Source organism: Heloderma suspectum, chromosome 17 (genome assembly GCF_057233095.1).
Source record: "Heloderma suspectum isolate Gila_16-S chromosome 17, 16-S_ref, whole genome shotgun sequence".
Classification (NCBI taxonomy): domain Eukaryota; kingdom Metazoa; phylum Chordata; class Lepidosauria; order Squamata; family Helodermatidae; genus Heloderma; species Heloderma suspectum.
The window spans coordinates 17,958,738-17,983,296 of NC_139474.1; the positions used below are offsets into that span (position 1 = coordinate 17,958,738).

A 24,559-nucleotide genomic window follows, 5' to 3' on the forward strand; every position below is an offset into this window, starting at 1 on the left:
ACTTTGTTTTCCTCCTTTGACATGACTTCTAAGAACAGGGACATCAATTAATTAAAGAACGCCAAGTTGACTGCTCATCTGTCTCTTTGATGGATTCAGGTCAATACATTTTCACATATATATATATATATATATACACACACACACACACACACACACACACATATATATATATATATATATATATAACCAAAATGTCAGTGTGAGTGACTTTGTGAAGGGAATGTAACAGAACGCATCAATGAATAAGCAGAAGCTGCCTGTCACTAACAGAAGTCAAGGACCTCTTTTAATATTTTTATTCATCACTCCCCATGACAAACAACAGCTGAGGATCAAAATGGTCTCAAAAAATCCCCCAGCAACAAAGCAAAGAAACAAACATGTCCTTAACACGCTGGTTAGTGTCAGGCTGGGGAGTTCTGGGTTCAAATTCTTGCTTAACCATGAAGCTTCAACTGGTGACATTGGGTCACAGCCTAACCTACCTCACAGGGTTACTGTGAGGATAAAGTGGGGGGGAATCATGCACACTGCACTGAACTCTTTGGGGGAAGGGCAGGATAAAAATGTAATTAATAAACAGCCTCACAAACCCACTGGTTAAAATCTCCACAAATACTCGTATTAAGGCTATGGAGGAGAAGGATCTCAATGGCTACTAGTCATGACAGCTGGATATTACCTCCTGCTGTATCAGAGGCAGTATGCCTCTGAATACCAGTTGCTGAGGAACAAGAGCTGGAGGGAGCAGTTATGCTCACGTCCTGCTCGTTCGGCATCTGGTTGGTCACAGTGGGAAACAGGATGCTGGACTAGATGCACCTTTGGTCTCATCCAGCAGAGGTGTTCTGATGTTCTTATGAATCAACATCAGGTTTAATCGATTTCTCTATCAATTACAGCTCACAGCCCTTACTAAAGCACCAGCTTTTTCTCCCACTCTCAACCCTAATATAACCTATGTTATTTTCCTGCTGATAAAATAGGGGGCTGGGAGGTGAGTCAGTATTTTACCAAGGCAAACCATCTTTCCCTGAAATGGTCTGCCAGTATTTTGGGCATATCTCCTATTTCCAAGAATGTCCCCAATCTTGTGTGAGTTTTTGCACCCCGGGTTGGAAGGTAGCTGGGCTGGATGAGACCCTGAAGAGACACCACCACTCTGAGTTAGCACCACTGGGCTGGATGGATCAATGCCTCACTCTAAGGCAGCTTCAAGCATTCTCTCTTTATTAAGAGATTACACAAGAGAAGGATTACATTTCAAATCTGTTCTTATCTGTGATTACTTTTCAAAGCTACGAAGTTGAGGCTACTAGATTAGTATTTGTCCCATCTCTGGGGTGGGTCAGCAGGGAAGGAAAGAAGAGGGACTTCTTTTAACCCCCACCCCCAGAAACTGGGCAAGCTAGGGGCATGTGAGGCATCACCAGATGCATCTTGCAATGTAACCCAGGGCTTCCAGGTCCCAGCTCCTCTTGACAATCAGGATCAAATGATAATATATTCTCTTTCTTGCTTTCTTTTTTAAATGTAATTTCCTCCCCGTGGGAAGTCTTACCTAATTTGGGGTTAGTAGCTTGAGTGGACTGCCCTGGCTGCTGTACAGTTAACTGTCCCACTGCGGTTGGCTGCGTTGAAGTAGGAGTGGTGGAGGTGCTGGGAGAGGACTTACTTTGCGGTTGCGCTTGGGACTGCGGTACTGTGCTCCGGATGGTAAGAGTGGCCGGAATGACCGTTGTAAAAGTGTTGGAGGATGGTCGGACCGGCATGGTCGGACCAGGTCTCACCTGGGTCATTTGGGAGAAAACCTGAGGGACGCCAACGGCGGGTTTCACGAACTGGGTACCTGGGGCTGGAGGAAAGAGACAGAAAGCCCAATCACTTCCTGATACTCTTCTGAAAAGTGTAGAAAGTGGGGCTGTAACATCTGATCCATTTAAAGCACAATCCTATGCGTGTTTAGACAGAAAGAAGTCCTACAACTCCCAGCATTCCCCAGCCAGCACAGCTGGCTGGGGAATGCTGGGAGTTGTAGGACTTCTTTCTGTCTAAACACGCATAGGATTGTGCCTTAAATCCATCAGATTACCCTTCTACCACCTGGTGCCCTCCAGATGTGTTGGAGACTATGCATCCCATAATCCCCAACCAGCATGACCACTGGGGATGATGGGAGTTGTAGTCCAGACGTATCTAGAAGGTGCCAGGTCAGGGAAGACTAGGTTAGAGTATATGAAGCAGGGGTGTTGAACCTCTTTCAGCCCATGGGCTGAATTCTATTTTGGAGAAGTTCTCAGGGGCCGCATTAAGTTGGTGGGTGGGGCCAAAGGTAAAAGAAGTGTAGCCAAAATACCAGCCTATTTTAGCTTAAAACTCTTCCTGCCAGTCATGCAGCCTGAGGTGAGGCATTTCAACCTTTTAGAATGGGAGGAAAACTGCAGAAATGCTAGGAAACCCCTGCACGATGGGTGGTGAGGGAAATGGGGAAGGCAGCACTGCCCAGAAGGGCTGCATTTGGTCCTGGGGCCTAAGGCTCTGCACCCCTGCACCTCCCTTGCTTTGACAGGGAGCCTGGGAGGCTCCTTCCGCTGAAGGCAACAGAGTGTGAAGTAACTTGCATAGACCCGTGTCCACAGCCCACACCCTGCAGCTCCTCTTCTCTCCCTTCGGACATCTGCTTGCCTTGCAGCCTGCCCCCCTTCCCGGATTTCCATCTCTGCCTTACCTGGGACAAGGGTTATGGGCCTCACAGTCTGGCCTTGCTGCACATTCAGGACAATCCCAACCTGATTCATGGCATTTTGCACAGGTCGGACGTTCCGTACGGGGAAACCCTGCATCGTACAAGGAAAAGAAGCAGCTTGAATAAGCTTACTGGAACAGCAGGCAGGATTACCTTCAGTATCCACTACCTCCACTATCAGAGGCAGTGCATCTCTAGGCACTAGGGTGGGGGAAATAATGCTGAGGAACAAAATAACTAGCTGTAAAACCAGATGGGAAGGGAGAAGTGATTCAACAAAGATCTTTTTGGAGGAAGGGGTCAACATTCATCCAGTACTGGAATCAAAGTAAGCTCGACAAGTTACAACCACAGAAATCCTAACAAAGGATCATAACAAATATGATATGAATATGTATGAATATAAAATAATACGATAGAATACCCATTTATCCGTTTTCTTAGTGCAATATTTAGAGCAGCTTTCCCCAACCTGGTGCCACCTGGGTGTTTTGGACTCCAACTCCTAGCATTCCTGACCATTCTCCATGTCAACTAGGGTTGATAGGAGCTGAAGTTATGGGATACCTAAAAGACTGACTTCTCCTGTAGGAATCTGCCTGGGGAAGTCCTTTTGCGTGTCCCACCTCTATCTGAGCAACATTTGGTGGGAACATATGAGAGTGTCTTCTCTGTGATCATGCCCAGGCTGTGGAACTCCACATCACAGGAGATCCATCTGGCACCTTCCCTCCTGGCTTTCCATCATTGTTTGAAGACATGTTTATTTTGGTTAGCATTTAATCTACCTGGTTACTTGTGTTTTTTTAAAATCTGCCGCTCAATCCACTTAAAAAAAAAAAAGATTTTATTGTATTCTGAAATTGCTCTCAGTTTTTATACTGTTAGTCATCTCAGGCATCTGTATATGGAAAGGCAGGATGTAAATCAGCTTAAAACAAATAAATAAATGGTAGCGCCAGATACATCTACCGAATATGGTACTTAAGATACACACACGGCTGCATCGCCCCTCACCTGGGTTGTGATGAAGATGGGTTGACTGGTCACCGGCGAATTGGTCACATGGTTGGCATTCTGCATGACCTGCACAGGCCGGAGAACCGGCTGGGTCACCACTGTGCTGAGACCGGAGGCTGGGTTCTGCGTGAGGATCAGTGGCTGCCCGCCTTGCTGGACAAGAGGAGTGCCGGCTGGACGGAGGAGGAAGAGTTGGGTAAAAGAAATTATGATCCGCTACTGACTTAGCCCCAGGGAAAACTTCAGCTCTACACATAGGATTGGATGCCTCCCTCACCAACACAAACATATTTAAGACAGGTTATTCCAAGCGGCTCTCTTCCCCGCCTATCAGAGGGCTGGGCAAACTTGTGGAAGCTACTTCCATGTGTGTTAGCAGAACCACACGTTCTCTATCATCTAGAACTGTAGGACATGAAATAACGGGCTTAAGTTACAGGAAGGCACATCTCGGCTGAACATCAGGAAAAACTTGGCAATGATCAGAACAGTCAGATAATGCATCCAACTGCCTAGGGAGGTGGTGGGCTCTCCATGACTGGAGGGACTCAAGCAGAGACTGGACAACCATCTGTCAGGGATGCTGTACAATGGATTCCTGCACTGAGCAGGGGGTGGAACTCGATGGCCCTTCCATCTCTACGATTCTACTTTGCCATTTTAGGTCCACCAACTGGAACCATGAACAAAAGAGTGGTTCAGGATGGGGGGCAGAGCCAAATGCAAAAATAGCGCCCCCCCCCCCAAAGCCCCATGACCCCTGAAATCATAAGGGTCTCTTTCTCTATGCAGAGAGAGGTACAGTGATCATCCCTGCCTCTCTGTGCACAGGGAAAAGGGCAGTCCCACTCAGCACTAGAGAAAGGCAGCCTTTCTCTATCACCAGGAATCTCCGTTCTTATCTCTGATTAGTGATCAAAGATAAGGGTGGGCTTTTTCTCCCAGTGCTAGAGAAAGGCTGTCTTTCTTTAGTGTTGGGAGAGGTGGTAGGACCTGGAAGGGAACCTCCACGGACTGAATGGGGAACCTCCGCTGGCCAGAGGTTCCCCATACCTGCATTAAACTATTGGGAGCCAGAACCTCTTGCAAATCTATTGAAAGTCACACAAGGATCTACAGTAGATGCCAATCTACCTCTGTCTGTCCCTGATGTAAAGCAATAGCTCAAGGATAGAGCACATGATGTGCATTTATAAAGTCATAGGTTCAACACCTACTATCTCCACTTAAGGAACACCCCACCCCCACTCTGGCAAAAGCCGAGGGGAAAACCTCAACGTGAATTGTGCAGGATAAGAGAAAGCATGAAATGTTCTTAATTTGCACAATTCATGCAAGTCACAGAATCCCACTTTTTCCACACAGTATTTGGAGCAAAAGTAAACATGGTACTGTGAATGGCATGTCCTGTAGACCCCAAGAACAGCTCAAAATTACCAACCGATACTAGCATCCAACATCTTTCTTACCACTGTTGTTTGCAAAGAGCGTCACCAGCGTCTTCTTCGCACTGTCGCTGTTAGGCGGTCCACTGCTGCTGACGGATGTGGGCGTTGTGAGGCTGCCACCAATGGATGCATGGGCAACAATTGGCATCGGGGTGGCCACTGGCTGCACACTCACCGAAACTGCCAGAAAGGAGATTCAAAATGGTTACGGTCCACAGACACATGTGGAGAACACCCCCTGCGGTAGTTTCACCTGCAACGATACCTGGTGGTTAAATCATAACATGAAAGGTACCGGGTCCGAAATCTGAGGGGTAGCATGGGAAAAGAGTTTGAGTGTGGACGTTGGGCTTATAAACCATTGCTCACCTGTGGCAATTCAGAATCGCCTGTAGGGGGATCACCCCAGGGAGTTGAAAAAAAACTGGGTCTCTCCCTCTTGCCCCTTTTTGTGCCACAAATGTTAACATATGGACTAGCAACTTTTGTAAACTTGTTTACTTCTCTGCCTTACGTGTTCTGTTGCAAAACTCTGCGGGACAGCTCACACATACAACAGAACCAAATGACAAAGCTTTCCCCTACACTGTACTGTTTCAGATGGGTGGGTGGGTGGTGCATGTTTAAATATTACACACTCACACCACCACCCCCGCCATGCATAGAAAAAATAGCATGGGCAGGGAGGAGGTGAATACATGTATACATTCTAGCTAGGAGGCCCAAGCTCACTCTCCAGCAGTAAAGGGAGACAAGAACATCTTGGCTGTCCATTAGCAGGAGGCCAAAGAATGCCATGGAGAAGGACATGCGGAGCTGGCAATCCATAATGGGTTGCCAAGACCCAGTTCTTACAAGAGCAGTTGTTGGGTAAACCTGTGTCTGGCCTGTACCACTTCAAACTGCAGATGGGAGGGACAGTGTGTCTCAAATGATGGAAAGCTCTTCCATACAAAAAAATTAATTCCATGCTTATAGAGATCTAGCAGGTAAGGGCAAAGAGGTCTAGCCTACCATTCTCACTGATATGCTAATATTGTAGTTGCAGGAATTTTTATTTTACCGAGGAGCATTCAATCACATGTGTTTTCCTCCTGTAGTCTGAAGAATGCTCCTCCATACAACCCACACTCCCACAGATAAAAATCCCTGCAAATAAAATTAGTGTGTCTGAGGGAAAGCATTCTAGCCTAACCTTATCCTTGACTTGTTGGCTTTCTAAGTCCAGGGATATAGCTCTCTCTCTCTCTCTCTCTTTAGTGGAGGAGCATTCAATCATACAAATCTCTCCCCACTTGCAATATTGAAGAAAGACCCTCCATACAAAATAAATAAATAATCCCTGCACAAAGGAAATTGACATGTCTTGGTTCAGGGAGAACAGTTCTGTTCTCACAAGCATGCTGGTTTTTTCTACCTGCAGGGTTGTTGTCCCATACCGTCCCCCTCCCCCTGGCCCCAATGTGGAAGTACAGAATCATAGGACCCCAGCCCAGAAACAGACTGACCACCTCATCAGTTGAGAGTCAGAACAGGATCTGAGTCCATCCCTCTAGAAGGGAATCTCAAACTGAAGCTATTCTTGATATCCGCCAGAAGGCAGGGAAGGAGCAAATTGGAACAGCCAGACAAGACGATGAGCTATTAAATGTGCCAATCTGTTACACCCACAAGGATATTAATAGCTAGGGAAGGGATGATTTGTTTTTCCTTTGCACGCCAGATTCAAGGATATGGGATGAATCAAAGTAGAAAGACAGTCAAACGTTTTTCATGACTGTGTTTGGGTTCCTTTCTCGCCCTGGGTTTTAAGCAAATTATAACATAGGGCTGGTACAGATGCATTGCAACACTGGCCTTAACTAGGGTTAAGGTATCAGATGCTCTCTTCCCTCAGGCACTACTTGCTTTCCTTCTCTCAGTTTCTCCCCCCGCCCCCCATTATAGTCAGAACTATGAGTATATCACAATTCTGTTGCAGCGAAGAACTCAGTATTCAAAAATTCTAATTTTTCTCCCTCTCCCACTTTTTTTGAACACTCTACATAAAACTAGGTTTCTAGCCCTCATGTCTGCAATAAATCTAAACATTTAGGCAGAGCTGCACCTTCTACTCCATAACCCATATTTACAAAGGCGTTCCAAGTCTGCAACTCTGGGAACACTTACCTTTGAGTAGGCAGACTGAGAATTTTTATTTTATTTTATTTATTTATTACATTTCTATACCGCCCAATAGCCAGAGCTCTCTGGGCAGTTTACAAAGATTAAAAACATTAAAAATAAAATATACAGAGATTAAAAACCATTTACATAAAAAACACATGAACAGACAATATATACAACAGAAACATGTATCTAAACCAACTTCAAAAAAACAATCTCAAAAACAAACAACCATAACCATAAGACATTACAGGATCGATTAAAACTTATCATATGGTGCCAAATGCCTCGGAGAAGAGAAAGGTCTTAACCTGGAGCTGGAAAGATAACAATGTTGGCTCCAGGCGGGCCTCATCAGGGAGATCATTCCATAATTTGGGGGCCACCACCAAAAAGGCCCTCTCCCTTGTCGCCATCCTCCGAACTTTCCTCGGTGTAGGCAGCCGGAGGAGGGCCTTAGAAGTAGACTGTAGTATATGGGTAGGTTCCAAATGTCAGTGACTATTGTATCTGGCAGCAGCCAGAGCAGGGGAGAGGATATGAGGAAGCCCTCTTCACTGGCATAGCTGAAACCATATTTCACTTCGCTTTTCCCCACCCAGAACTGTCTCCATCAGTGGCCATCCTACCTGGTCATTATGAAACTTGAGCGCACTTGAATTTCCTCCTTTCCCTCATTCCAATCTTCTCCCTTTTTCCTGTTGAGCAGGGTAAGAGAGCACCAAATCCCTTCCCACAAGAAACAGTTCACTTCTGGCAATCAATATGCCCTTTTACTTTCAGGTACTATGACATTCCATCTCGCGCAACAATAAGCCAGAATTCTGGAGAACCCTGCCTTATCGCTCACGAGTAGCGTGCTGGTGTGCACTGCCCTATTGCTCCTGTTTGGTTCCTTGCACCAGAGGGAGCGGCTTCTGTAAGCTGGAACTCCCCAGCAAGGATTTTTTTGTGTTACATCCAAACCAGGAACTCTGTGTGTCTCTCCCATAACAAACCAGTATGTGAAACCACGATTTGTAGTTGGTTTCCAATTCCTGGCTTGTTTAGGAGCAACGAGCCAGGAACCCTAGTTTGGATGTCAGGATAACCTTTTCCTTCATGTGCAGTTTCCTGTTACTTTAGCTATTCCTGCTGGTGGGAGGAATCAAATAGGAGCAATCAGGCAATATGCACACGTATGCTGTTGATAAGCCAGGGCCCTCCAGAATTCTGGCTTATTGTTATGTGTGAACACGGCCAGAGAGTCCATAGAAACCCAGGACACAAATTTTCAGCCCCTCATTGTGTGCTCAAATAGAAACATTATTTCAATTAGCTGCACAGATGTGCAGTAACACATGCTCCAGTATCTGAAAATGGTAACTGTGTTAGTCCACACAGAGTGCAGATTTGATGTTTTTATGAAAACTGCATGATTAGTATATAAATCAGTGTGTTAAACCATGCTCAGTCAGCTGCACATAGGCACACATGTGCAATGCCCCATGGCTCAGTAACTGAAATGATCTGGTGTAAATTTGGTGCTTCTCTGAAAAAGACAAAATCAATTGGCTATGTCATTGCGCTAATTGTGATTCATGTTACGCATTAGTGCTATTACTTATTATCATGTCTAAATACACACTTCATATTTCCATTTGTATACACTGTATGTATAGTTATGTGCATCTAGACGATATTTACATAAATTATGCACCCTGAATTTCACTATTAATGACAGAGTGTTAATAGTGTTTCTTAACAAGGTGTTTTATTAGCAAAGCTAAGAAGGCTAAATCATGCTCCTGGATGGTGAGAGGGGGTAAATTTGCATATACCACTTGCCAGGGTTGATAGATAATTCACTTGCTGTTGTGCACCGCGCAGAGCTTTGGGTGTTGGGTGGTAAAGAAATGTAATAAATAAATAAATAGCTGGTTCACCTGGGGGCAGCACCCCTCCCGTTTCAAAATGCGGACATGCCTCCAGTGCAGAATTTGTGGACAGAAACCTCCCTTGATGCAAGCTAAATATACTCTGAAAGTTAGGTTAAGATCAGATTGATCAATCTTGATTTATAAGCATATGCACACATCATTTTACCTATATAGATTTGACAGAAGCCTATACTAGGGAGAGGGGTGGGGAGAAGAGACCTGGATTTCTGTTTTCGACTCTATGACTATCACAGTATTTGAACATAAAAGGATTTGTTGGTTACCAGAAGTGAATTATTTTTCAGTCCTCCTAATCCACTACGTGTGCCTATTAAATGATATACTACTCTGGCTGACAAGACTTGCCTATTAAATGATATACTACTCTGGCTGACAAGACTTGTCTATTTTAACCTTTGTTCAGCGCTTAGTTGCATGTTAAGCCCTTCATCAATACTCTACTCTAACCAATATTGTTTTATTTATTTACGACGTTTAAAACCCTGGCCTCTCGACGTCCGTTTCCAAACTGGCATATCTTACAAAAGTGCAGCCATCAGATCTTGAAACATCAGAAAAGAACGAAACCAAACAACGGATTACAGCAAAGCCAATAAACAAAGCAGTGGAAGGGTAAGTGAATGCAACAGCAGACTCAACTTCTAAAAGCACAGAAGAAAAAGAAAGCCTTGGGGAGCAATCCTATGGCCGCTAGTCAGTGGCTAGAGGGCCATAGGATATCCGGTTTTCTGGGAACCAACCTCACAGCCCCGCTCTGAGGTCGGTTCCCGGAGAACTGACCTTCCCTGACTTCCGCTCTGCCTCACAGGCAGAGTGGAAAAGCCCCGCAGCCCGCACTCGCAAGAGGAGTGCGGAGCTGCCAAAATGGGGCATTCTGGAGCAGGCGGAAATGCCTGTACGACACATCCAACGTGTCATATGGCAGCCTCCTCCCCGGCTCTGCCCTCCCGCGGCTAGACAGAAAATGGTGAGATCCAGTTTTTTTTAAAAAGCCTTCTGAAAATTAATGTGGTGATATTTCAAGCCCACAGGCTGATGAATATTTATACTACACACGGACGACGGAGAATTAGATCCCATGCACTGAAATGAAACTGCCAACCAGCATAATGTAGAGATTGTGTATCGCCCAACACTTAAGGAATAAAAGGTAAGAAAAAGAAGAGGATCATTACCCGTGGCAGTTTTGTCGACCGAATTGTAATCTTCAACCACTGAGTCCTCGATCACGTCGCTGATTTTCTGCCATGGTTCCAGTTCCTCCTCCTCACATTCCATAAATAAGTCAGTGTCCGCCATCCTGGGGGGAAAAGGGAGAGAATGTGAGAGTAGGTCTTCTTGGGCAAATGAAGGGCTGAGGTTAAGCAGAAGCTGTTTCTAAACCTTCTTCCCTCCAGGAACCCTCTCTACATTCGAAGAATCCCAGTCCCTTATGCCGAGCCTTGATACGTTCTACGGCAGACTTCACCAACCTGGTGCCCGTCAGTTGCATTGAACTAGAACTCCCATCGTTGTCCATGCTAGATGGGAAGGATGGGAGTTGCAATCTAACTTTGGAGGGTTTTACCCGTACAGGTGGCCTCAAACTAATTTTAAATAAAATAAAGACATACACATCTGGGGAGCACCAGGTTAGGGCACCCTGTGCTAGGGTTTTTAAATCTTGCTGGGAACTGATTAGCACGTCTGTAAGTGCTTTTATTGACTGACATGTAGTCAACTGGTTTTTAATACTCTGCTTTATTTCTATTTTAATTCATTAAAAAAAATTAACTGCAGGTTGGTTGTGGTGTCCCAGGATAAGTGCCGCAGAGAAGAATAGTTCAGCGAATTGATCACTTTTGCAGAAACCATTACTGACATTATTCAAGGTCATAAATAATTCATTACTTTCCCCCCCAAAGTTACATTTTATTCTTTCACAGTATCAGGAAGCTAATTCGTTTCTGTAATTAGTTCAAGTCCCAAACCTGTTGCTGAATCAAGTTTTCTTTTTATTTGCTTATTTATTATTACATTTATATCTTGCCTTTTTTTCCTCCAAGGAACCCAAGGCAGCATACATTATCTTCCTCCTCTACTCCATTTTATCCTCACAAAAACCCTGTGAGGTAGATTACGCTGAGAGTCAGTGACTGGCCCAAAGTCACCCAGTGAGCCTCATGGCTGCATGGGGACAAAAACCCCGACCTCCCGAGTCCCAGTCCAACACTAACCATTATACCAAACTTGCTCTCACTTTTATTGTTGTTCTAATAAAGTTAATGCTTTAAAAATACTTGATCGCTATTTGACCAATATTTATTGGTCAACTGGCCAAACTGAATGGCCAACTGCACACTCATTGGGTCTCACCTTGCATGATGAGGTGGAACCTGTTGATCTTTCCCTTTCTAGACATCTATCCAAGTTACAGGACATGTCAGCCTTTGAATCCACTCACCCCATCCTGACTGATCTTGTCTCATTTGAACTGAGAGTACACCCAAACACATGTCTAACATTCAACCACACCAGAACATTACAGGGGAATATCGGTAGCGTGTTGGCAAGGCAACTTTCAAGGAAACCTGTTTGCCATTACCAATCTTTTCACTGAGGGACCTTTGATAATCTTTCCAGAAACTTTAGGGCTCTGAGGAACACGCTGGACTTACTGATACAGCTAGATGTCTGTTCAAATTCCAAACCATTGATGGGTCTTTTATTGGCATGTTTCATTAAAAAAATGGGAAGCCCAGAATGACAAAACTCTCAGCACTACCTGCATCTCACAGTTAAAGCAATCTGCTGCAATCTGCTACTGAGAGCCACACCAAAAATCTGCAACCACCTTGTATCTAGCTACTCACCTGGTCACCATAGGCATCAAGAAATTATATGCAGGCGAGTGGGCTATAGGTTGGTTGAGGAAACCAGTAAAAAAGCACAACAATTTTGAGAGTAAGTGTAGTGTCCACCTCCAAATTTTAATGCACACGCAACAAAATTGTGAGCCTCAGCTATCAAAGGTTCAAACTTGTATCACTTCTGCACATCAAGTTAGAAAACCTCTCTGCAGTAACTTCCAGTTCTTTCTTTTTCCTCCCAAAGCTTCCACTGTACATATTTTTGATATGTCAAGACTCCCCTACTCAACCAAATGATTTAATCCCAGTGACAAATATTCTAACATTTCGTTTTCCGCCACATCGCTGGCAGATGCTTGCTCACAAAAACAGAACCAGAATGTGCTAAATATATTACAAAATTTTGTCTAAAACATACACACAGATCAGAACATATTGGAGGTTTGTTCTTCCATTAAAATAGACCTCTGCGGGCGTTCAAAAGCCAGTTAGTTAATTAACAACCTTGCAACATCACATAGATATACAGGCCGTTTGCTTTACGCAGCCAAACTGGATTCAGATTTTCCTTAAAACAAGGAAAGGAATCATCCAGACCTTTCCAAATTCAGTGCAGTGAAAAACTAAACCACACTGTTGGATGCACCCTCCATGCCTTCCCCAACCTGGTGCCCTCCAGATGGATTATGGGAGTTGTAGTCCAACACATCTAGAGGGAGCCAGGTTGGGGAAGGGGCACTACTTTATACCCCTTGTAGTGGGGAAACCCTCTACAGGGTTGATCCTTTCCCTTTCTGCCAATTCCTGGGCAGCTACAGCATCTTCAGGAAAGGTGTAAGTCATTCTCCAACCTGGTGCCCTCCAGATGCTTTGGACTTCAATTCCCATCAGCCCTACCTAGCATGCCAATGGTCAGGAATGCTGGGAATTGTAGTCCGAACCATCTGCAGGGTACCCAGTTAGGGAAAGCTGGTGTAAGGTCTTACCCTGAGTCCATGCTGCAGCTGACAGGTATGGGAGGAATCCATAAAACATCACCATTTCTCCCATCCCTGAATGACTGGGCAAAGGAGAGGGCAGAAGGCAATGCTAACTGGGTTATCCCGCCGTTATTTATTCATTTAAACCACCACCGCCGCACCCCATTCCAGGACAACGCACTGCCCTCAGAAGGCAGCTTGCAATGTTTATGAAAACATTTAACATACAACATCAGTGCATGGGATTTGCACCGAACAGTTATTGTTCCTATCTTACAACAAACCCCTGGTAGATGTGATGAATATTATCTGAACTATCCATTGCTGGATCAGGGTCCTCAAGCTACTCTAAAAGTGGCCAGCTTTTGTGCGGCTGCCATAAGCCCGTGGAAACTGATGTTGAACGGTTTTATTGAATAATAACACTTTAGGTTTAGGCTGGGATGGATGTGTTTAATGCAATGATTTTATGTATTTTACCGATATGTTTTTATTGCCGGTGTTGTTTTGTTATGACTGAAATAAACTTCATTTAAAAAAATCCATCAACAGATGCATCAACAACACCTGACAGTTGTTCTAGGAAGCCGTTGAGAAAATACGGACCTCTTTGCGTGCAAGTGTGGTGGGCAGACCTTCAAATTTTAATGCATGCACACAAATATTGTGAGTCTCAGGCATAAACACTGGAATCGTTAATGCAAGGACTATTAAAGCACAATCCTACACACACTTATTTGGGAGTAAGCCCGCCCTTGTGTTTAAGCAGTACCCTGATAGCACAACATGCAACTGCGTGTAGGTGAGTACATGGAATTCCATGTAGGACAGTATATAGTAGTCTTCCCCAACCTGGTGCCCTCCAGATGTGCTCGACTACAACTCGCATAATCCCTAGCTGGCTGAGGGATTATGGGCAGTGTAGTCCAACACATCTGGAGGGTGCCAGGTTGGGGAAGGCTATTATAGAGGATGCAGCACACCCAGCATAGAAATGCCTTTCTCTGCACCCAGCTGCTGCAGAATGGATGGAGGTCTCTGTCCCTCCTCTGCCAGCAGGACAGTAAATATAAATCCAGGCTAGTAACTTTGTGGTCTTATTTACAAGGCTGGAGTAATCCCCATTCAGTTCAGTGCTTGCTGAGTAAACATGCATAGGACTGAACCAGGCACATCCTTAAAGGGTTAGTATTTGGGCCTAAGAGGAGCTCTGCTGGGTACACGGAGGTACATTAAAAATGTTTTAATGTACCTCCATGTACCCAAATTACCCCAATGTGGAACAAAGGAGGCTGCATTATTATACTAGGCCAGCCTCTTAGTCCATTTAGCCCAGTATCATTGACCCTGACTGCCAGCAACTGTCCAGGGTCTCAGGATGCTTTTAGTTGGAGATGCCAGGCATTGAACAGGAGACCTCTGCATACAAAGTAGGGGCTCTACCCACTGAGCTACACCCCCGTCTCTTCCATTTTGTTTCCTATTCAGCAACATCAAAAAATTTGTCCATCACCATTAGGAGGTCAAATTAACAGATGTAGCCACCCACAAAATATGAGAAAAGTTCTCCATTACACATACAAGTATTTTTCCTCCCAAAAGAATGGCAGAACAATTAACAAGGGAAAGAACGGGCATGAACCATCCCTTCCCACTCTCTTGTGAAGTCATTTTGGACCTAAACTCTTCTTTTCTTTTTTTAAAGAGAAAGTTTGCTTGGAGGTGATTTCTCCTTCACCACAGGCGATCAGATGCATAGCTATTTAAAAGCCTGTTTAAAATTACAACATTGTAACTGAAATTAACTTTTATTCTTCCTCTGTTTATTCCCTTTTCTGTGTTGTCTCTTCTGTGTCTAATTTTAAATTGTAAACTCCTTGGAGCAGGGACCTTTCCTCTTGTACAAAAATAAGTACATATTCTTCCTCTACCACTTCCTTCTCGTGTCTCCCCTGCGCTGGATTTTAGACTGTAAGCCCTTCAGAGTTTGGAGCTTATATTCTGTATAGCATCATGCACAGTGGCAGTGCTATAAACAAGTAAGGGTGCAATCCTATACACATTTAGAAAAAAAGAAGTCCTACAACTCCCAGCATTCCCCATGTTTTTTCTGTCTAAATATGCATAAGATTGTGCCCTAAGTAAATAATATTTGGGGTTTTTGTGGTGTCACCTCTCTCAGAAACTCAATACACTCAACAAGTACTATTTAATTTAGGCCTCACAATACCCAGCTGGGATTGGCAAGGATACAGACTTGATCGACAGAAACAGAAGCACAGGAAAAAATATGAGGGGACTTTGCTCCAACAGCAGCTTGGAGCAGCCAGCAAGCCAGACAGTCTGTCTAGGAAATCAGGCCTCCTCTCCCAAACAGGAGAAATAGTGCCAATCTGCTTTTAAATATTAAAGCCAGGATGACGAAAACAGATTTAGCCTTGTGGCTCGTTTACTTAGTCGCTTAACTGCTGTATCAAGAGGTAATGCGACCTTAACCACAGAGTCAACTGCTTTGGATATTTTAAATCTTTAGAGAAACACAATAAATATTTACACTTAGGTTAATTGTTGCAGGCTGACCTACAACCAATTCATTACAGTAATCCCCTAACTTTCCAAACCTTTAACTGCGACATGCAACATGGACTGGCCTACTTTTTGTTTTGATTTGTTTTCTAACTGTAGGACCATTGTTCTCATTTTCTCCTTGTTTTTCACTCCCCTCCCCCTGAAATCTTTCTCCTCTTAAGCAGAAAACCCAAGAGAAAGAGGAAAATAGAGAAAGAGCCAGTTGTGGTTAAGAGTGTTGGACTGGGACTTTGGAGATCCAGGTTCTCATTCCCACTTGGCCATGAAGCTCATTGTGTGACTTTGGGCCAGCCACTGACTCTCAGCCTAACCTACCTCAGAGTTGTTGTGAAGACAAAATGGAGAGCAGGTTCCTTGCAAGAGGAAGAAAAAGGCGGAATATAAATGTAGTAATAAAATAAAACTAAGGTAGGGATGCCAGGAATGTCGCCTACCGCAGACCATATGCGATTCAGTTGTGCGGTCTAGCCCATTAATTGAAGACCAATGATTTAAACAGACAGAATGAAGTAACAACTTAAATTCCAGACTAGTTGGCATGTTTTAAGAACCAAAAATCCTGCAGCATCTGAAATGCTACCGTGTTTATTATGGCATAAATTTATGTGGATTAGAGACACATGTTGCCATATCTAACCAAGTGGTGACCGAAGCTTTTCCTGCAATAAATGCAGTAGTCCTCAAGGTGCCACAAAACTTGGTTGCTTTATACTTATAGGATGGTCATTGGATGTTACCTTTAGCATAATTAGAGAACGGAAAGGGGTTATTCTGTGATAAACTGAGGATGGGGAAAACCTCAGGCCCCACACTATCTAGACAATTTATTTTACTACCCACCCCTGCCAAATGTCTCCCACATCTATCATGTCACATGACAGAGGTATATAAAATTATGTGGAGAAAGCAGTTAGGGAGAATTTTTTCTCCCTTTCTCTTAATAACAGAAGCTAATGGGGTCATCCCATGAAGCTGAATGGTGTGAAATTTAGGACAGAAAAAAGGATTTCTTCCCACAGTCCACAAGTATAGAATACACTGTCACAAGATGTAACATGTAAGATGTAGTGATGGCCACCAATTTGGGTGGCTTTAAAGGGGAGGGTTGACAAATTCATGGAGGAAAAGATGATTAATGACTACTAGTCATGATGGCTATATGCTACCTCCAGTATCAGAAGCAGTATGACCATGTACACCAGTTGCTGGGGAACATGGGCGGGAGGGTGCTGTTGCATTCATGTCCTGCTTGTGGGTTTCCCACACGCAGCTGGTTGGCCATTGTGGAAACAGGATGCTGGACTAGAGCAGATGTTGGTCTGATCCAGCATGGTTCTTAAGTTCTTATGTGATGCTGGGCTCCTAGGAACATGAAACACTTTTTGGCAGCCTGTAAAATGAAGGGTGTACAGGTGCCCTCATATTTATCCAAGGCCTACATGTTTATCCACCATCAACACAAAAAAGCATAAGGATGCATTTCCTTTTTCTTTTCTTTTCTTTCTTTTAGAAAGTATCAACAATGTTATGCTGGCCAGTTCAGATACGAGAGGGATCAAGACAAGATGGTTCTGGAAACAACAAGGCAATTCCAGGACAAGTTCTTGTCAAAGATGCAAGGAGTTCTCGGGGCAAAGATCCAAGGAGTCCCACAAAATTCCATTACATGGCATGCTACTGGAACATGTGGGTCACCTGATTTCCTGAATCAGAAGTTCCAGTTTCCTCAAAGTCTTCAGTTCAAGGCTCACAGCCCCTGTCGGAACGTGCCTGCTTGCCAAGCAGGCCTAAAAGAAACTGTCACATGGTAGATCTACATCTGGTTGAAAACACACACTCAAGAATGCTAATGAATGGACTGATAGGATACTACAAAGACGAAGAATAGTGCACCCTTATACATACTTATGTAAGTCCCAATGCATTCCGGACTGCAGCCTAAAATAGGATGCTATGGGGATCAGTCCTGGGTCCAGTACTGTTCAAGATCTACATTAAATACTCATCAGCGTGATAGCAGGAAGCAGCACATCTACTTTTGAGGATACACTAAACATTCAAAAGGATTTGACACTAAGGAGAAACAAAACTACAACTGAGCACAAGTAGAAGTGTTACCAGAGGAAAACAAATGTGTTAACTGTGAGATGGGGCATAACTCACTTGCTAGCAGCAGTTCAGGAGGATTCAGGAATTACAGTGGGATAAACTGAACATGAGTCAACAATATGTTGCTATGATACAGAAGTCCAATGCCATTTTAGTTTGCATCAACGGAAGATCAGGTCCTAGATTCCAGAAACAACACAACTGCTCTATTCAGAACCAGTAGTGCACCTTCTGGAATAGCCTGTTCCCTTTGGGGCCACACAGATCAAGAAAGAAGATGTTGGAAAATAGTCACATGGTGGTTATGGGAAGGATAAATGTTCCAGATGACAATCTGAGAAATGTTTGAAGAAACTGAGCATGGTTAGCACTAGATTAAAGGAAGATAAATAGCAGTTCCTGCTCATGTTTTCAAATACTTAAAATGTGTTCGATTGAAGGAAGTGGGTAATTGTTCCCCTTCAAGGCAAGTTCACGTTTCTGCTTAGCCATGAAACTCACTGAGCGACCTTGGGTACTCAGCGTCTCTCAGGCTGGTCTGCTTCGAAGGTGTGTTGTGTGGATAAAAAAGAACGATCCTGTGCTTACCACCCTGAATTACTGGAGAAGACAGGTACCATAAAAATACATGACAAATGCAAATAAATAAAATTTACAAGGTTTGCCCAAGGAATCTGGATAGGTATCTTTCAAAGGAGCAAACAATTCCACACTTTATGGCACAAGGAAAACCATACAGACATCCTCACCAACTGCTTCATACTCACACATACCAGATTTGGGGCTCTGAGGAGCTGGGGCAAAAAAAACCCAACGTTGACTATTTATTACATTTCTATACCGCCCAATAGCCGAAGCTCTCTGGGCAGTTCGTTAGTTTAAGTCCAAGTTTAGACACAGTAAGTTAGAGTTGATGTACAAATCCAGCAATAAGAATGATAATAAGTGACATGGAAGAGTCCTTCTGGACTATACAATCGTAGACTGAGTCACATTCCTCCCCAAGTAAGTAGGGATGCCAACTTTTGAGTGAGCTCCTCTCTGTACCTGTGCCCTTAGCAGGAGTGTGATCCGCAGACAGTAATACTAATCTCCACGCTGCAAAAAGCCTCACTTTCTGAAGATCAAACTGGTCTTAAGGTGCAAGAGCAAACTAAGCTGGGTTTCTTTAAATAAAAACAAAACAGCAGCTCCCTCATGTACGAAACTACTTCACAGGATGGAAAGGCTCTAGTCCAGGCCTCTCCCAGGTTAGGTAATTTTCTGCGTGCAGAGTGTGTTTGCTTTAATTTGAAGAAGGGTTCAAAAATGGCTTGAAGTGGAGCAGTCCAAGCAGGACTCAAGTGTCAGATCAAAAAGACTAACAAATTCATGATGGCATAAACTTTCATAGACTACAGCCCACTTCATCATGAAAGCTTATGCCATAATAAATGTGTTAGTATTTCAGGTGCCACAAGACATTTTGTTGTTTTTGATTATCCCCTCTGGAAAGGGCTAGGGGAACGGTGATACCTGGCAATAAGATACTATTTGAATTTAGAGGAATATTTGGGGGCTCCAGGCACATAGAAGGGAAGCCATTCAGAGATTAGGGCTTAATGTCGCACAATTATTTATTCATTCATTCATTTATATCCCGCCATTTATTTATTTATTTATTTATTTATTTATATCCTGCCTTTCCACTAAAAACAATGCTCAATGTGACATTTTCTTATGCACCCGGGTGACCAGCGTGCTGGGATTTTTTCCCCAGACCGTGCAACAAAGGATGTCAAAATCCTGGATTCTCTTCTCTCCGCTTTAGAGCCCATCTATAATGCCAGGTTAAGAATAATGAGCTAACTTACTGAGTTGCATATGGAGTAATGTATAGTGCTTTGAGCACTCAGGGAAAGTATTGTACAAATATGATGCATCGCTGCAGACCATAGCATGCGGCAATGAATTTCCTCACTGCGCAGACACAGAGCTGGGTTTCCCGCTCACATCAAGCGTGCGACTGTCACGTTGCAGTCCACAAAGATGAATTCACAAGAACCTCACACACAGATCATGGCATGAGAACAGTACACGGAGTGGGAAGCCATGGCTGAGATTGCCACACATGACAACCTCCACTCAGGCTTCGTGTAAAGGCCTACATACAGAAGCATATTCCATGCAATGCTTTGCTGTGAAAAGGATGGATTTTTCCAACTCAACACTACATTGTTTCTGTACGGCAACCATCTTCAACCTGGTGCCCTCCAGATGTGTTGGACTAAAAAAAATAATCTCCAGCCACGCTGACCACAGATGATGGGAGATTGTAATCCAAGACATCTGGGGGTCACCATGTTGGGGAAGGCTGCAGCACAGCGTGTTGAACCCACATTAGCTGTGGGAAATGTGAAATTCTATTTAATATAGAACGAAAGGAGCAGTATCGCCTTGAGGCCGTTGACTTGATGAGAAAGTCAGGTCAAGGGGCAAATATTCCCTTCTTAATTCTGATGCCAGGGGGAAAAGGTGGGGTAGCCAGCACGATAGACGGGGACCCACTCCTGAAAGGCCAACATGTATCGTATCTCCTATTTAAAAACATTGTGGGGTGTGTGACACGGGCAATGGTTACTTCCTCCACTCTTTTTCTGGTCCTCCAATTGAGGTAACATTTAGGCCCACCATCCATTCCCCCTAAAGAGGTGTCCAGAAAATATCATTATTTCTCATAATATGAACAAGCACAGACACGTTTTTATTTTTATAGAAACAAGCCCCTCATGTTTTAATGGTGGGGGAAGGGGAGAAAGGAAATAATCCCTTTGCCCAACATGGCCGCCCACCCAGAACTGAGTTGCAGCGGAGGGGAGGGGGTTGCTTGAGGTGAAAACGTTGCCTTTCCCCCTATAAATATATATATATATGTATGGATGGCGCAGGTTTATCCTCGTTTCACGCGCTGCGTGTATCGCTTTTTCTTAACACCTCACACAAGACTGAGGAAAAGGGCTGATGTCTGAGGGGCAGAGCGAGAGAAAAAGACGGGAGGGAAAACAGGAGTGAGCGGAGGGAGCTGGAGAGCGGCCGCCTCACTTCTCTCCCCCCCCCCCACTCTGCTTCTGTCCCGCCCCTCAAGACGAAAAGAAGGAGGGAAGTCTCGTATCACTCCGCCACGATTCCTCTCACAGAGGGAAAAGCGGAGCGGGGGGGGGGAGGAAGGAGAGAAAGAAGTAACGAGGCCCCAAGGCGGGTATGCCGCCGCCTAGCGGGGGGAAGGAAGGCAGAGAGAGAGAGAGAGAGAGAGAGAGAGAAAGGGACGGGAGAAGCTCCACCCCTTTTCCCTCCCCCGCCTCAAACGCCCCCCAATCGCCGGCCTCCCTCCGCAGCTCGCGCCGCCTGTCCTCCCCCCTCCTCCCCCGTCTCGGAACGTCTCGCGCTCGCTTTGTGTGTACGGCGCGCGCGCGCGATCTCTCCCCTCTCTCTCTCTCCCTCACTCCCTCAGTGCCCCCCCCGCCTTTACCCTATTCGGCTGAGGAGGAGGGGGGGGGAGAAGAAGAAGAAAAGGAGGAGGAAGGGGGGGGGAAAGACCCGGGCGGTTCGAACCGGTTCCCAACGGTCTCCAACCGCCACCTGCGTTCTACTGGCTGGCGCGCGCCGCCCCACGCGCACGCGCGCCCCCACCTCGCACTCTCTTCCCCCCTTTCCCTTTCCTTCCCCTCCCCCCCCCTCACCGGGCTGCTTCTGCTGCGTCCGCCTCTCCCCTACATAACGGAATGGCGCCAACTCACCTTCCAGTCTTGCTGCGGCCGCCGCTGCTGCCGCCTTCCCCTGCCGCTCAGCCTCCGAGGCTTGCCTCGTACACACTCTTAAAGTGACACACACCCCTTCCAGTACCTCAGATAAGGCCGACGCGAGGGAAGAGAGGCTTGCATGAGCTTCCCCTCCTCCCTCGCTCTCCTCTTTCAGATTTAATTTTTTTTTTTTTTTTAAATGGTTGCGGGTTGATACACACAGAAGCAACAACACACACAAAAAAGGGGTCCTGGCTGGCGGAGGGATACGGTGACGTCATTTCCTCCGTTCCGCGAGCCCGCCTCCCGATTGGCTGGTGGGCGTGACGTCACTGGCAGACCGGCACACCCTAACCCAACCTGGTGAAGTTTGTCTGAGGCATAAATTATTTGGGGTGATTAATTTTAATTTTTTATTTTTTTTTTGCCCCTCCCAAGTGTTAGGGGGTGTCTTGTCTTGTTTTTACCTCACCACTTGAATTTTTTGAGGTATTTTCTAGTCACAGAGGACAAGACAGGAAACAACAGGTGGAAAGAATGGACCGAAGGTTGGCCATGCCTTGTCAACCAGGAATTGTGATGTTCGCGCACCGGAACAAATGTGTAGCGATCGTCGCAGTTGCTTTAAAATATGTTCTAGCTTTTGTTTTGTTTTTTGCTTTTTTGACAGGCGTAGAAGTTCTGAACAGATGTAGAAGTTCGACTCCGCCGTTGGCAACTCTGTGGTGTTCAGGTGGATGGAAACACGGAAGGCCACGCCGTCTCCAAACTTTGAACGGGGCCGATGTTCAAAAGAAGCTAGTTGTCAGAAATAATCCCAGCGTTTGGGTTTTAAAGATTTTAGTTTTAACGTACATAGCTTAAACTTACATAGCATCCTTGAGGATGCTTGCGCTAAATTAAGATCTCCACAGTTTTAAATGGATTTTGTTGGTGGTGGTACATTTTCCACTAGATGTCTGATTGCCTAGTGGAGCAGCTATTTATTTAATAAATAATTACAGTATTGCCTTTGCGTCCAATCTAGGCTTACAAGTCAGTTCACAAATGTAAGATTTCAGAACAGGATAACCAGAACTATACAATCACACGGTCCAAACACACATATTAAACAGCAGAAACTAAACAAATATGACACAATCCTATGCATGTTCAGACTGAAAAAAGGCCTACAATTCCCAGCTGGCTGGGGAATGCTGGGAGTTGTAGGATTTTTTTTCTTTCGAAACATGCACAGGATTGTGCCCTAAATCACCAGAAGGCCTGGAAAAGAAAGCAAGCAAGCAAGCCACCTTTCTAAATCCCCAAAGAGAGATAATAGAATGGGTTTCAGAGAGAAGAGCATCCAACCAAGGGGATGCAACCAAGAGAAAACCCCTGCTCTTTCCCATCCTGATCATAAAGAAGGATTATGTGAATTTATGGAGGACAGATCTCTAAATAGCTAAATAACATCATCATTGAGATGCCCCTTGAGGTTCAAAACCATGAGACATTAACAGAGATGGCCTTAAAAACACTTTGGTGCACTGGGGAGAAAATCAAAATGGTATCCTCCACTGTGGTAAAAATATAATTAAAAATTTGCCAACCTTCGCGGGTATCCCAAAATCTCTCCTGAGGCAGAGTAGCTGCACCTCACTGCTTAATGGCAGGTCCGGCCATGGAAATCTAAATGACTATAAATACTATTTGTCTTCTGGGATTCTTCCTCTGAATTATGCCTATAATTTTCAATGTCTTGTTGACAAGACACTGAACACAGCTGTTGCTGCTGTATACATCAAACAAGTGCCCAGAGGTTCTACTCTAATTCAGGAAGCATTTTAACACCTGAAGGCCTTTTGCTAATAGTTAATTAAAGCTAGAGATGGATAGCAAAGCATACTCAATTAATCCCTGTTTCTCATAATGACTTAATGGTCTCTAGTGCCGTATTTGAGCCTCTCTGCCACAATAGATTCTAATTGTTAGAAATGATGGACCAAAGACCCAATAATTACTGTTGCTCTTGATTCAGTGACAGTGTGTTAAGTTTCCACAGCAAGAGGCCAATGCCACAAAGCCAGCAAGTACAAATTCCAATGGATGTCCGAAGTTTTATATAAAAACAAACAAACCAGAACTTCCCAACTTATTTCGAGCAGAAGCTACATAGTATCAGGAAGGAGAAAAAAACATTTTTGGCTTGCTAGCAAAGGAGTTGGTGCAGAGCTGCAACAAAACTTGTTTTGATGGAGGTGTGGCATTGCTGAGATTTTGAATCACAACATTAAAGTCAATGCCAGCTGTCAACGAAGACCAATACAATTCTTATTATGTTATTTCAAGGTTTATGGCCCATTATGAGAATGACGCTAAGTTATTGACAGCTTTAGGAGAGACAATAAGCAAGAAGTACCCTAAAAATATAAATGTGACAGCAGTTATCTAATTAAAAACTAGTTTTGAACATTACGTCATACTCTAAGGTGACCAGCGGAGCCCAAGAAGGTTATGTAAATGAAAGGGACAGGACTGATTTTTGATGTTGGCTGTCTCACATAACCCTCCAATCAAAAATAACAGGATTGCGCTAGTTATGTAATATATGCCTTCTCATACACGTGATGAATAATTTTAGGGCACAATCCTATGGGGATAAGAGGCCGCCTCCGAACTCAGAGGCAACCGCCTATCCAATGCAGGGCAGGAGAAGCATGGCGGGGATTGTCCCCTCTGTGCTTCAGCCGCCCTGCATTTGTGGCTAGACAGCCGATTTCAGCTGTCTAGCCGCGGAAAGGCAGAGTGGGGGAAGCGGCTGCCAGATGACACATAGGATGTGTTCTACAGGCATTTCCGCCTTCCTCGCCCCGGAACACCCCACAGAACGCCCTGTTTTCACTGCTCTGCATTCCTCTTCCGAGCGCGGCGCACAGGGCTGTTCTGAG

General features: G+C 44.7%; 1 protein-coding gene across 5 annotated transcripts in view; it reads right to left on the reverse strand.

Moving 5' to 3' along the window:
- POGZ (pogo transposable element derived with ZNF domain) overlaps positions 1–21,882 on the reverse strand; it is a 38,940-nt gene extending 17,058 nt beyond the window's left edge. For 2 of the 5 annotated variants that reach the window (XM_084823504.1, XM_084823502.1), the window contains exons 1-6: positions 21,627–21,715; positions 10,499–10,623; positions 5,239–5,397; positions 3,767–3,942; positions 2,732–2,840; positions 1,565–1,858 (exon numbers count right to left, since the gene is read on the reverse strand). In XM_084823504.1, the coding sequence (XP_084679630.1) occupies positions 1,565–1,858; positions 2,732–2,840; positions 3,767–3,942; positions 5,239–5,397; positions 10,499–10,622 (862 nt within the window). In that variant the 5' untranslated portion in view covers position 10,623; positions 21,627–21,715. Of the gene's footprint in view, positions 1–1,564; positions 1,859–2,731; positions 2,841–3,766; positions 3,943–5,238; positions 5,398–10,498; positions 10,624–21,569; positions 21,593–21,626 lie in introns of those variants that run through there. The other 3 variants (XM_084823506.1, XM_084823505.1, XM_084823503.1) reach the window with 3 other exon arrangements.
- Positions 21,883–24,559: the final 2,677 nt, after the last annotated feature.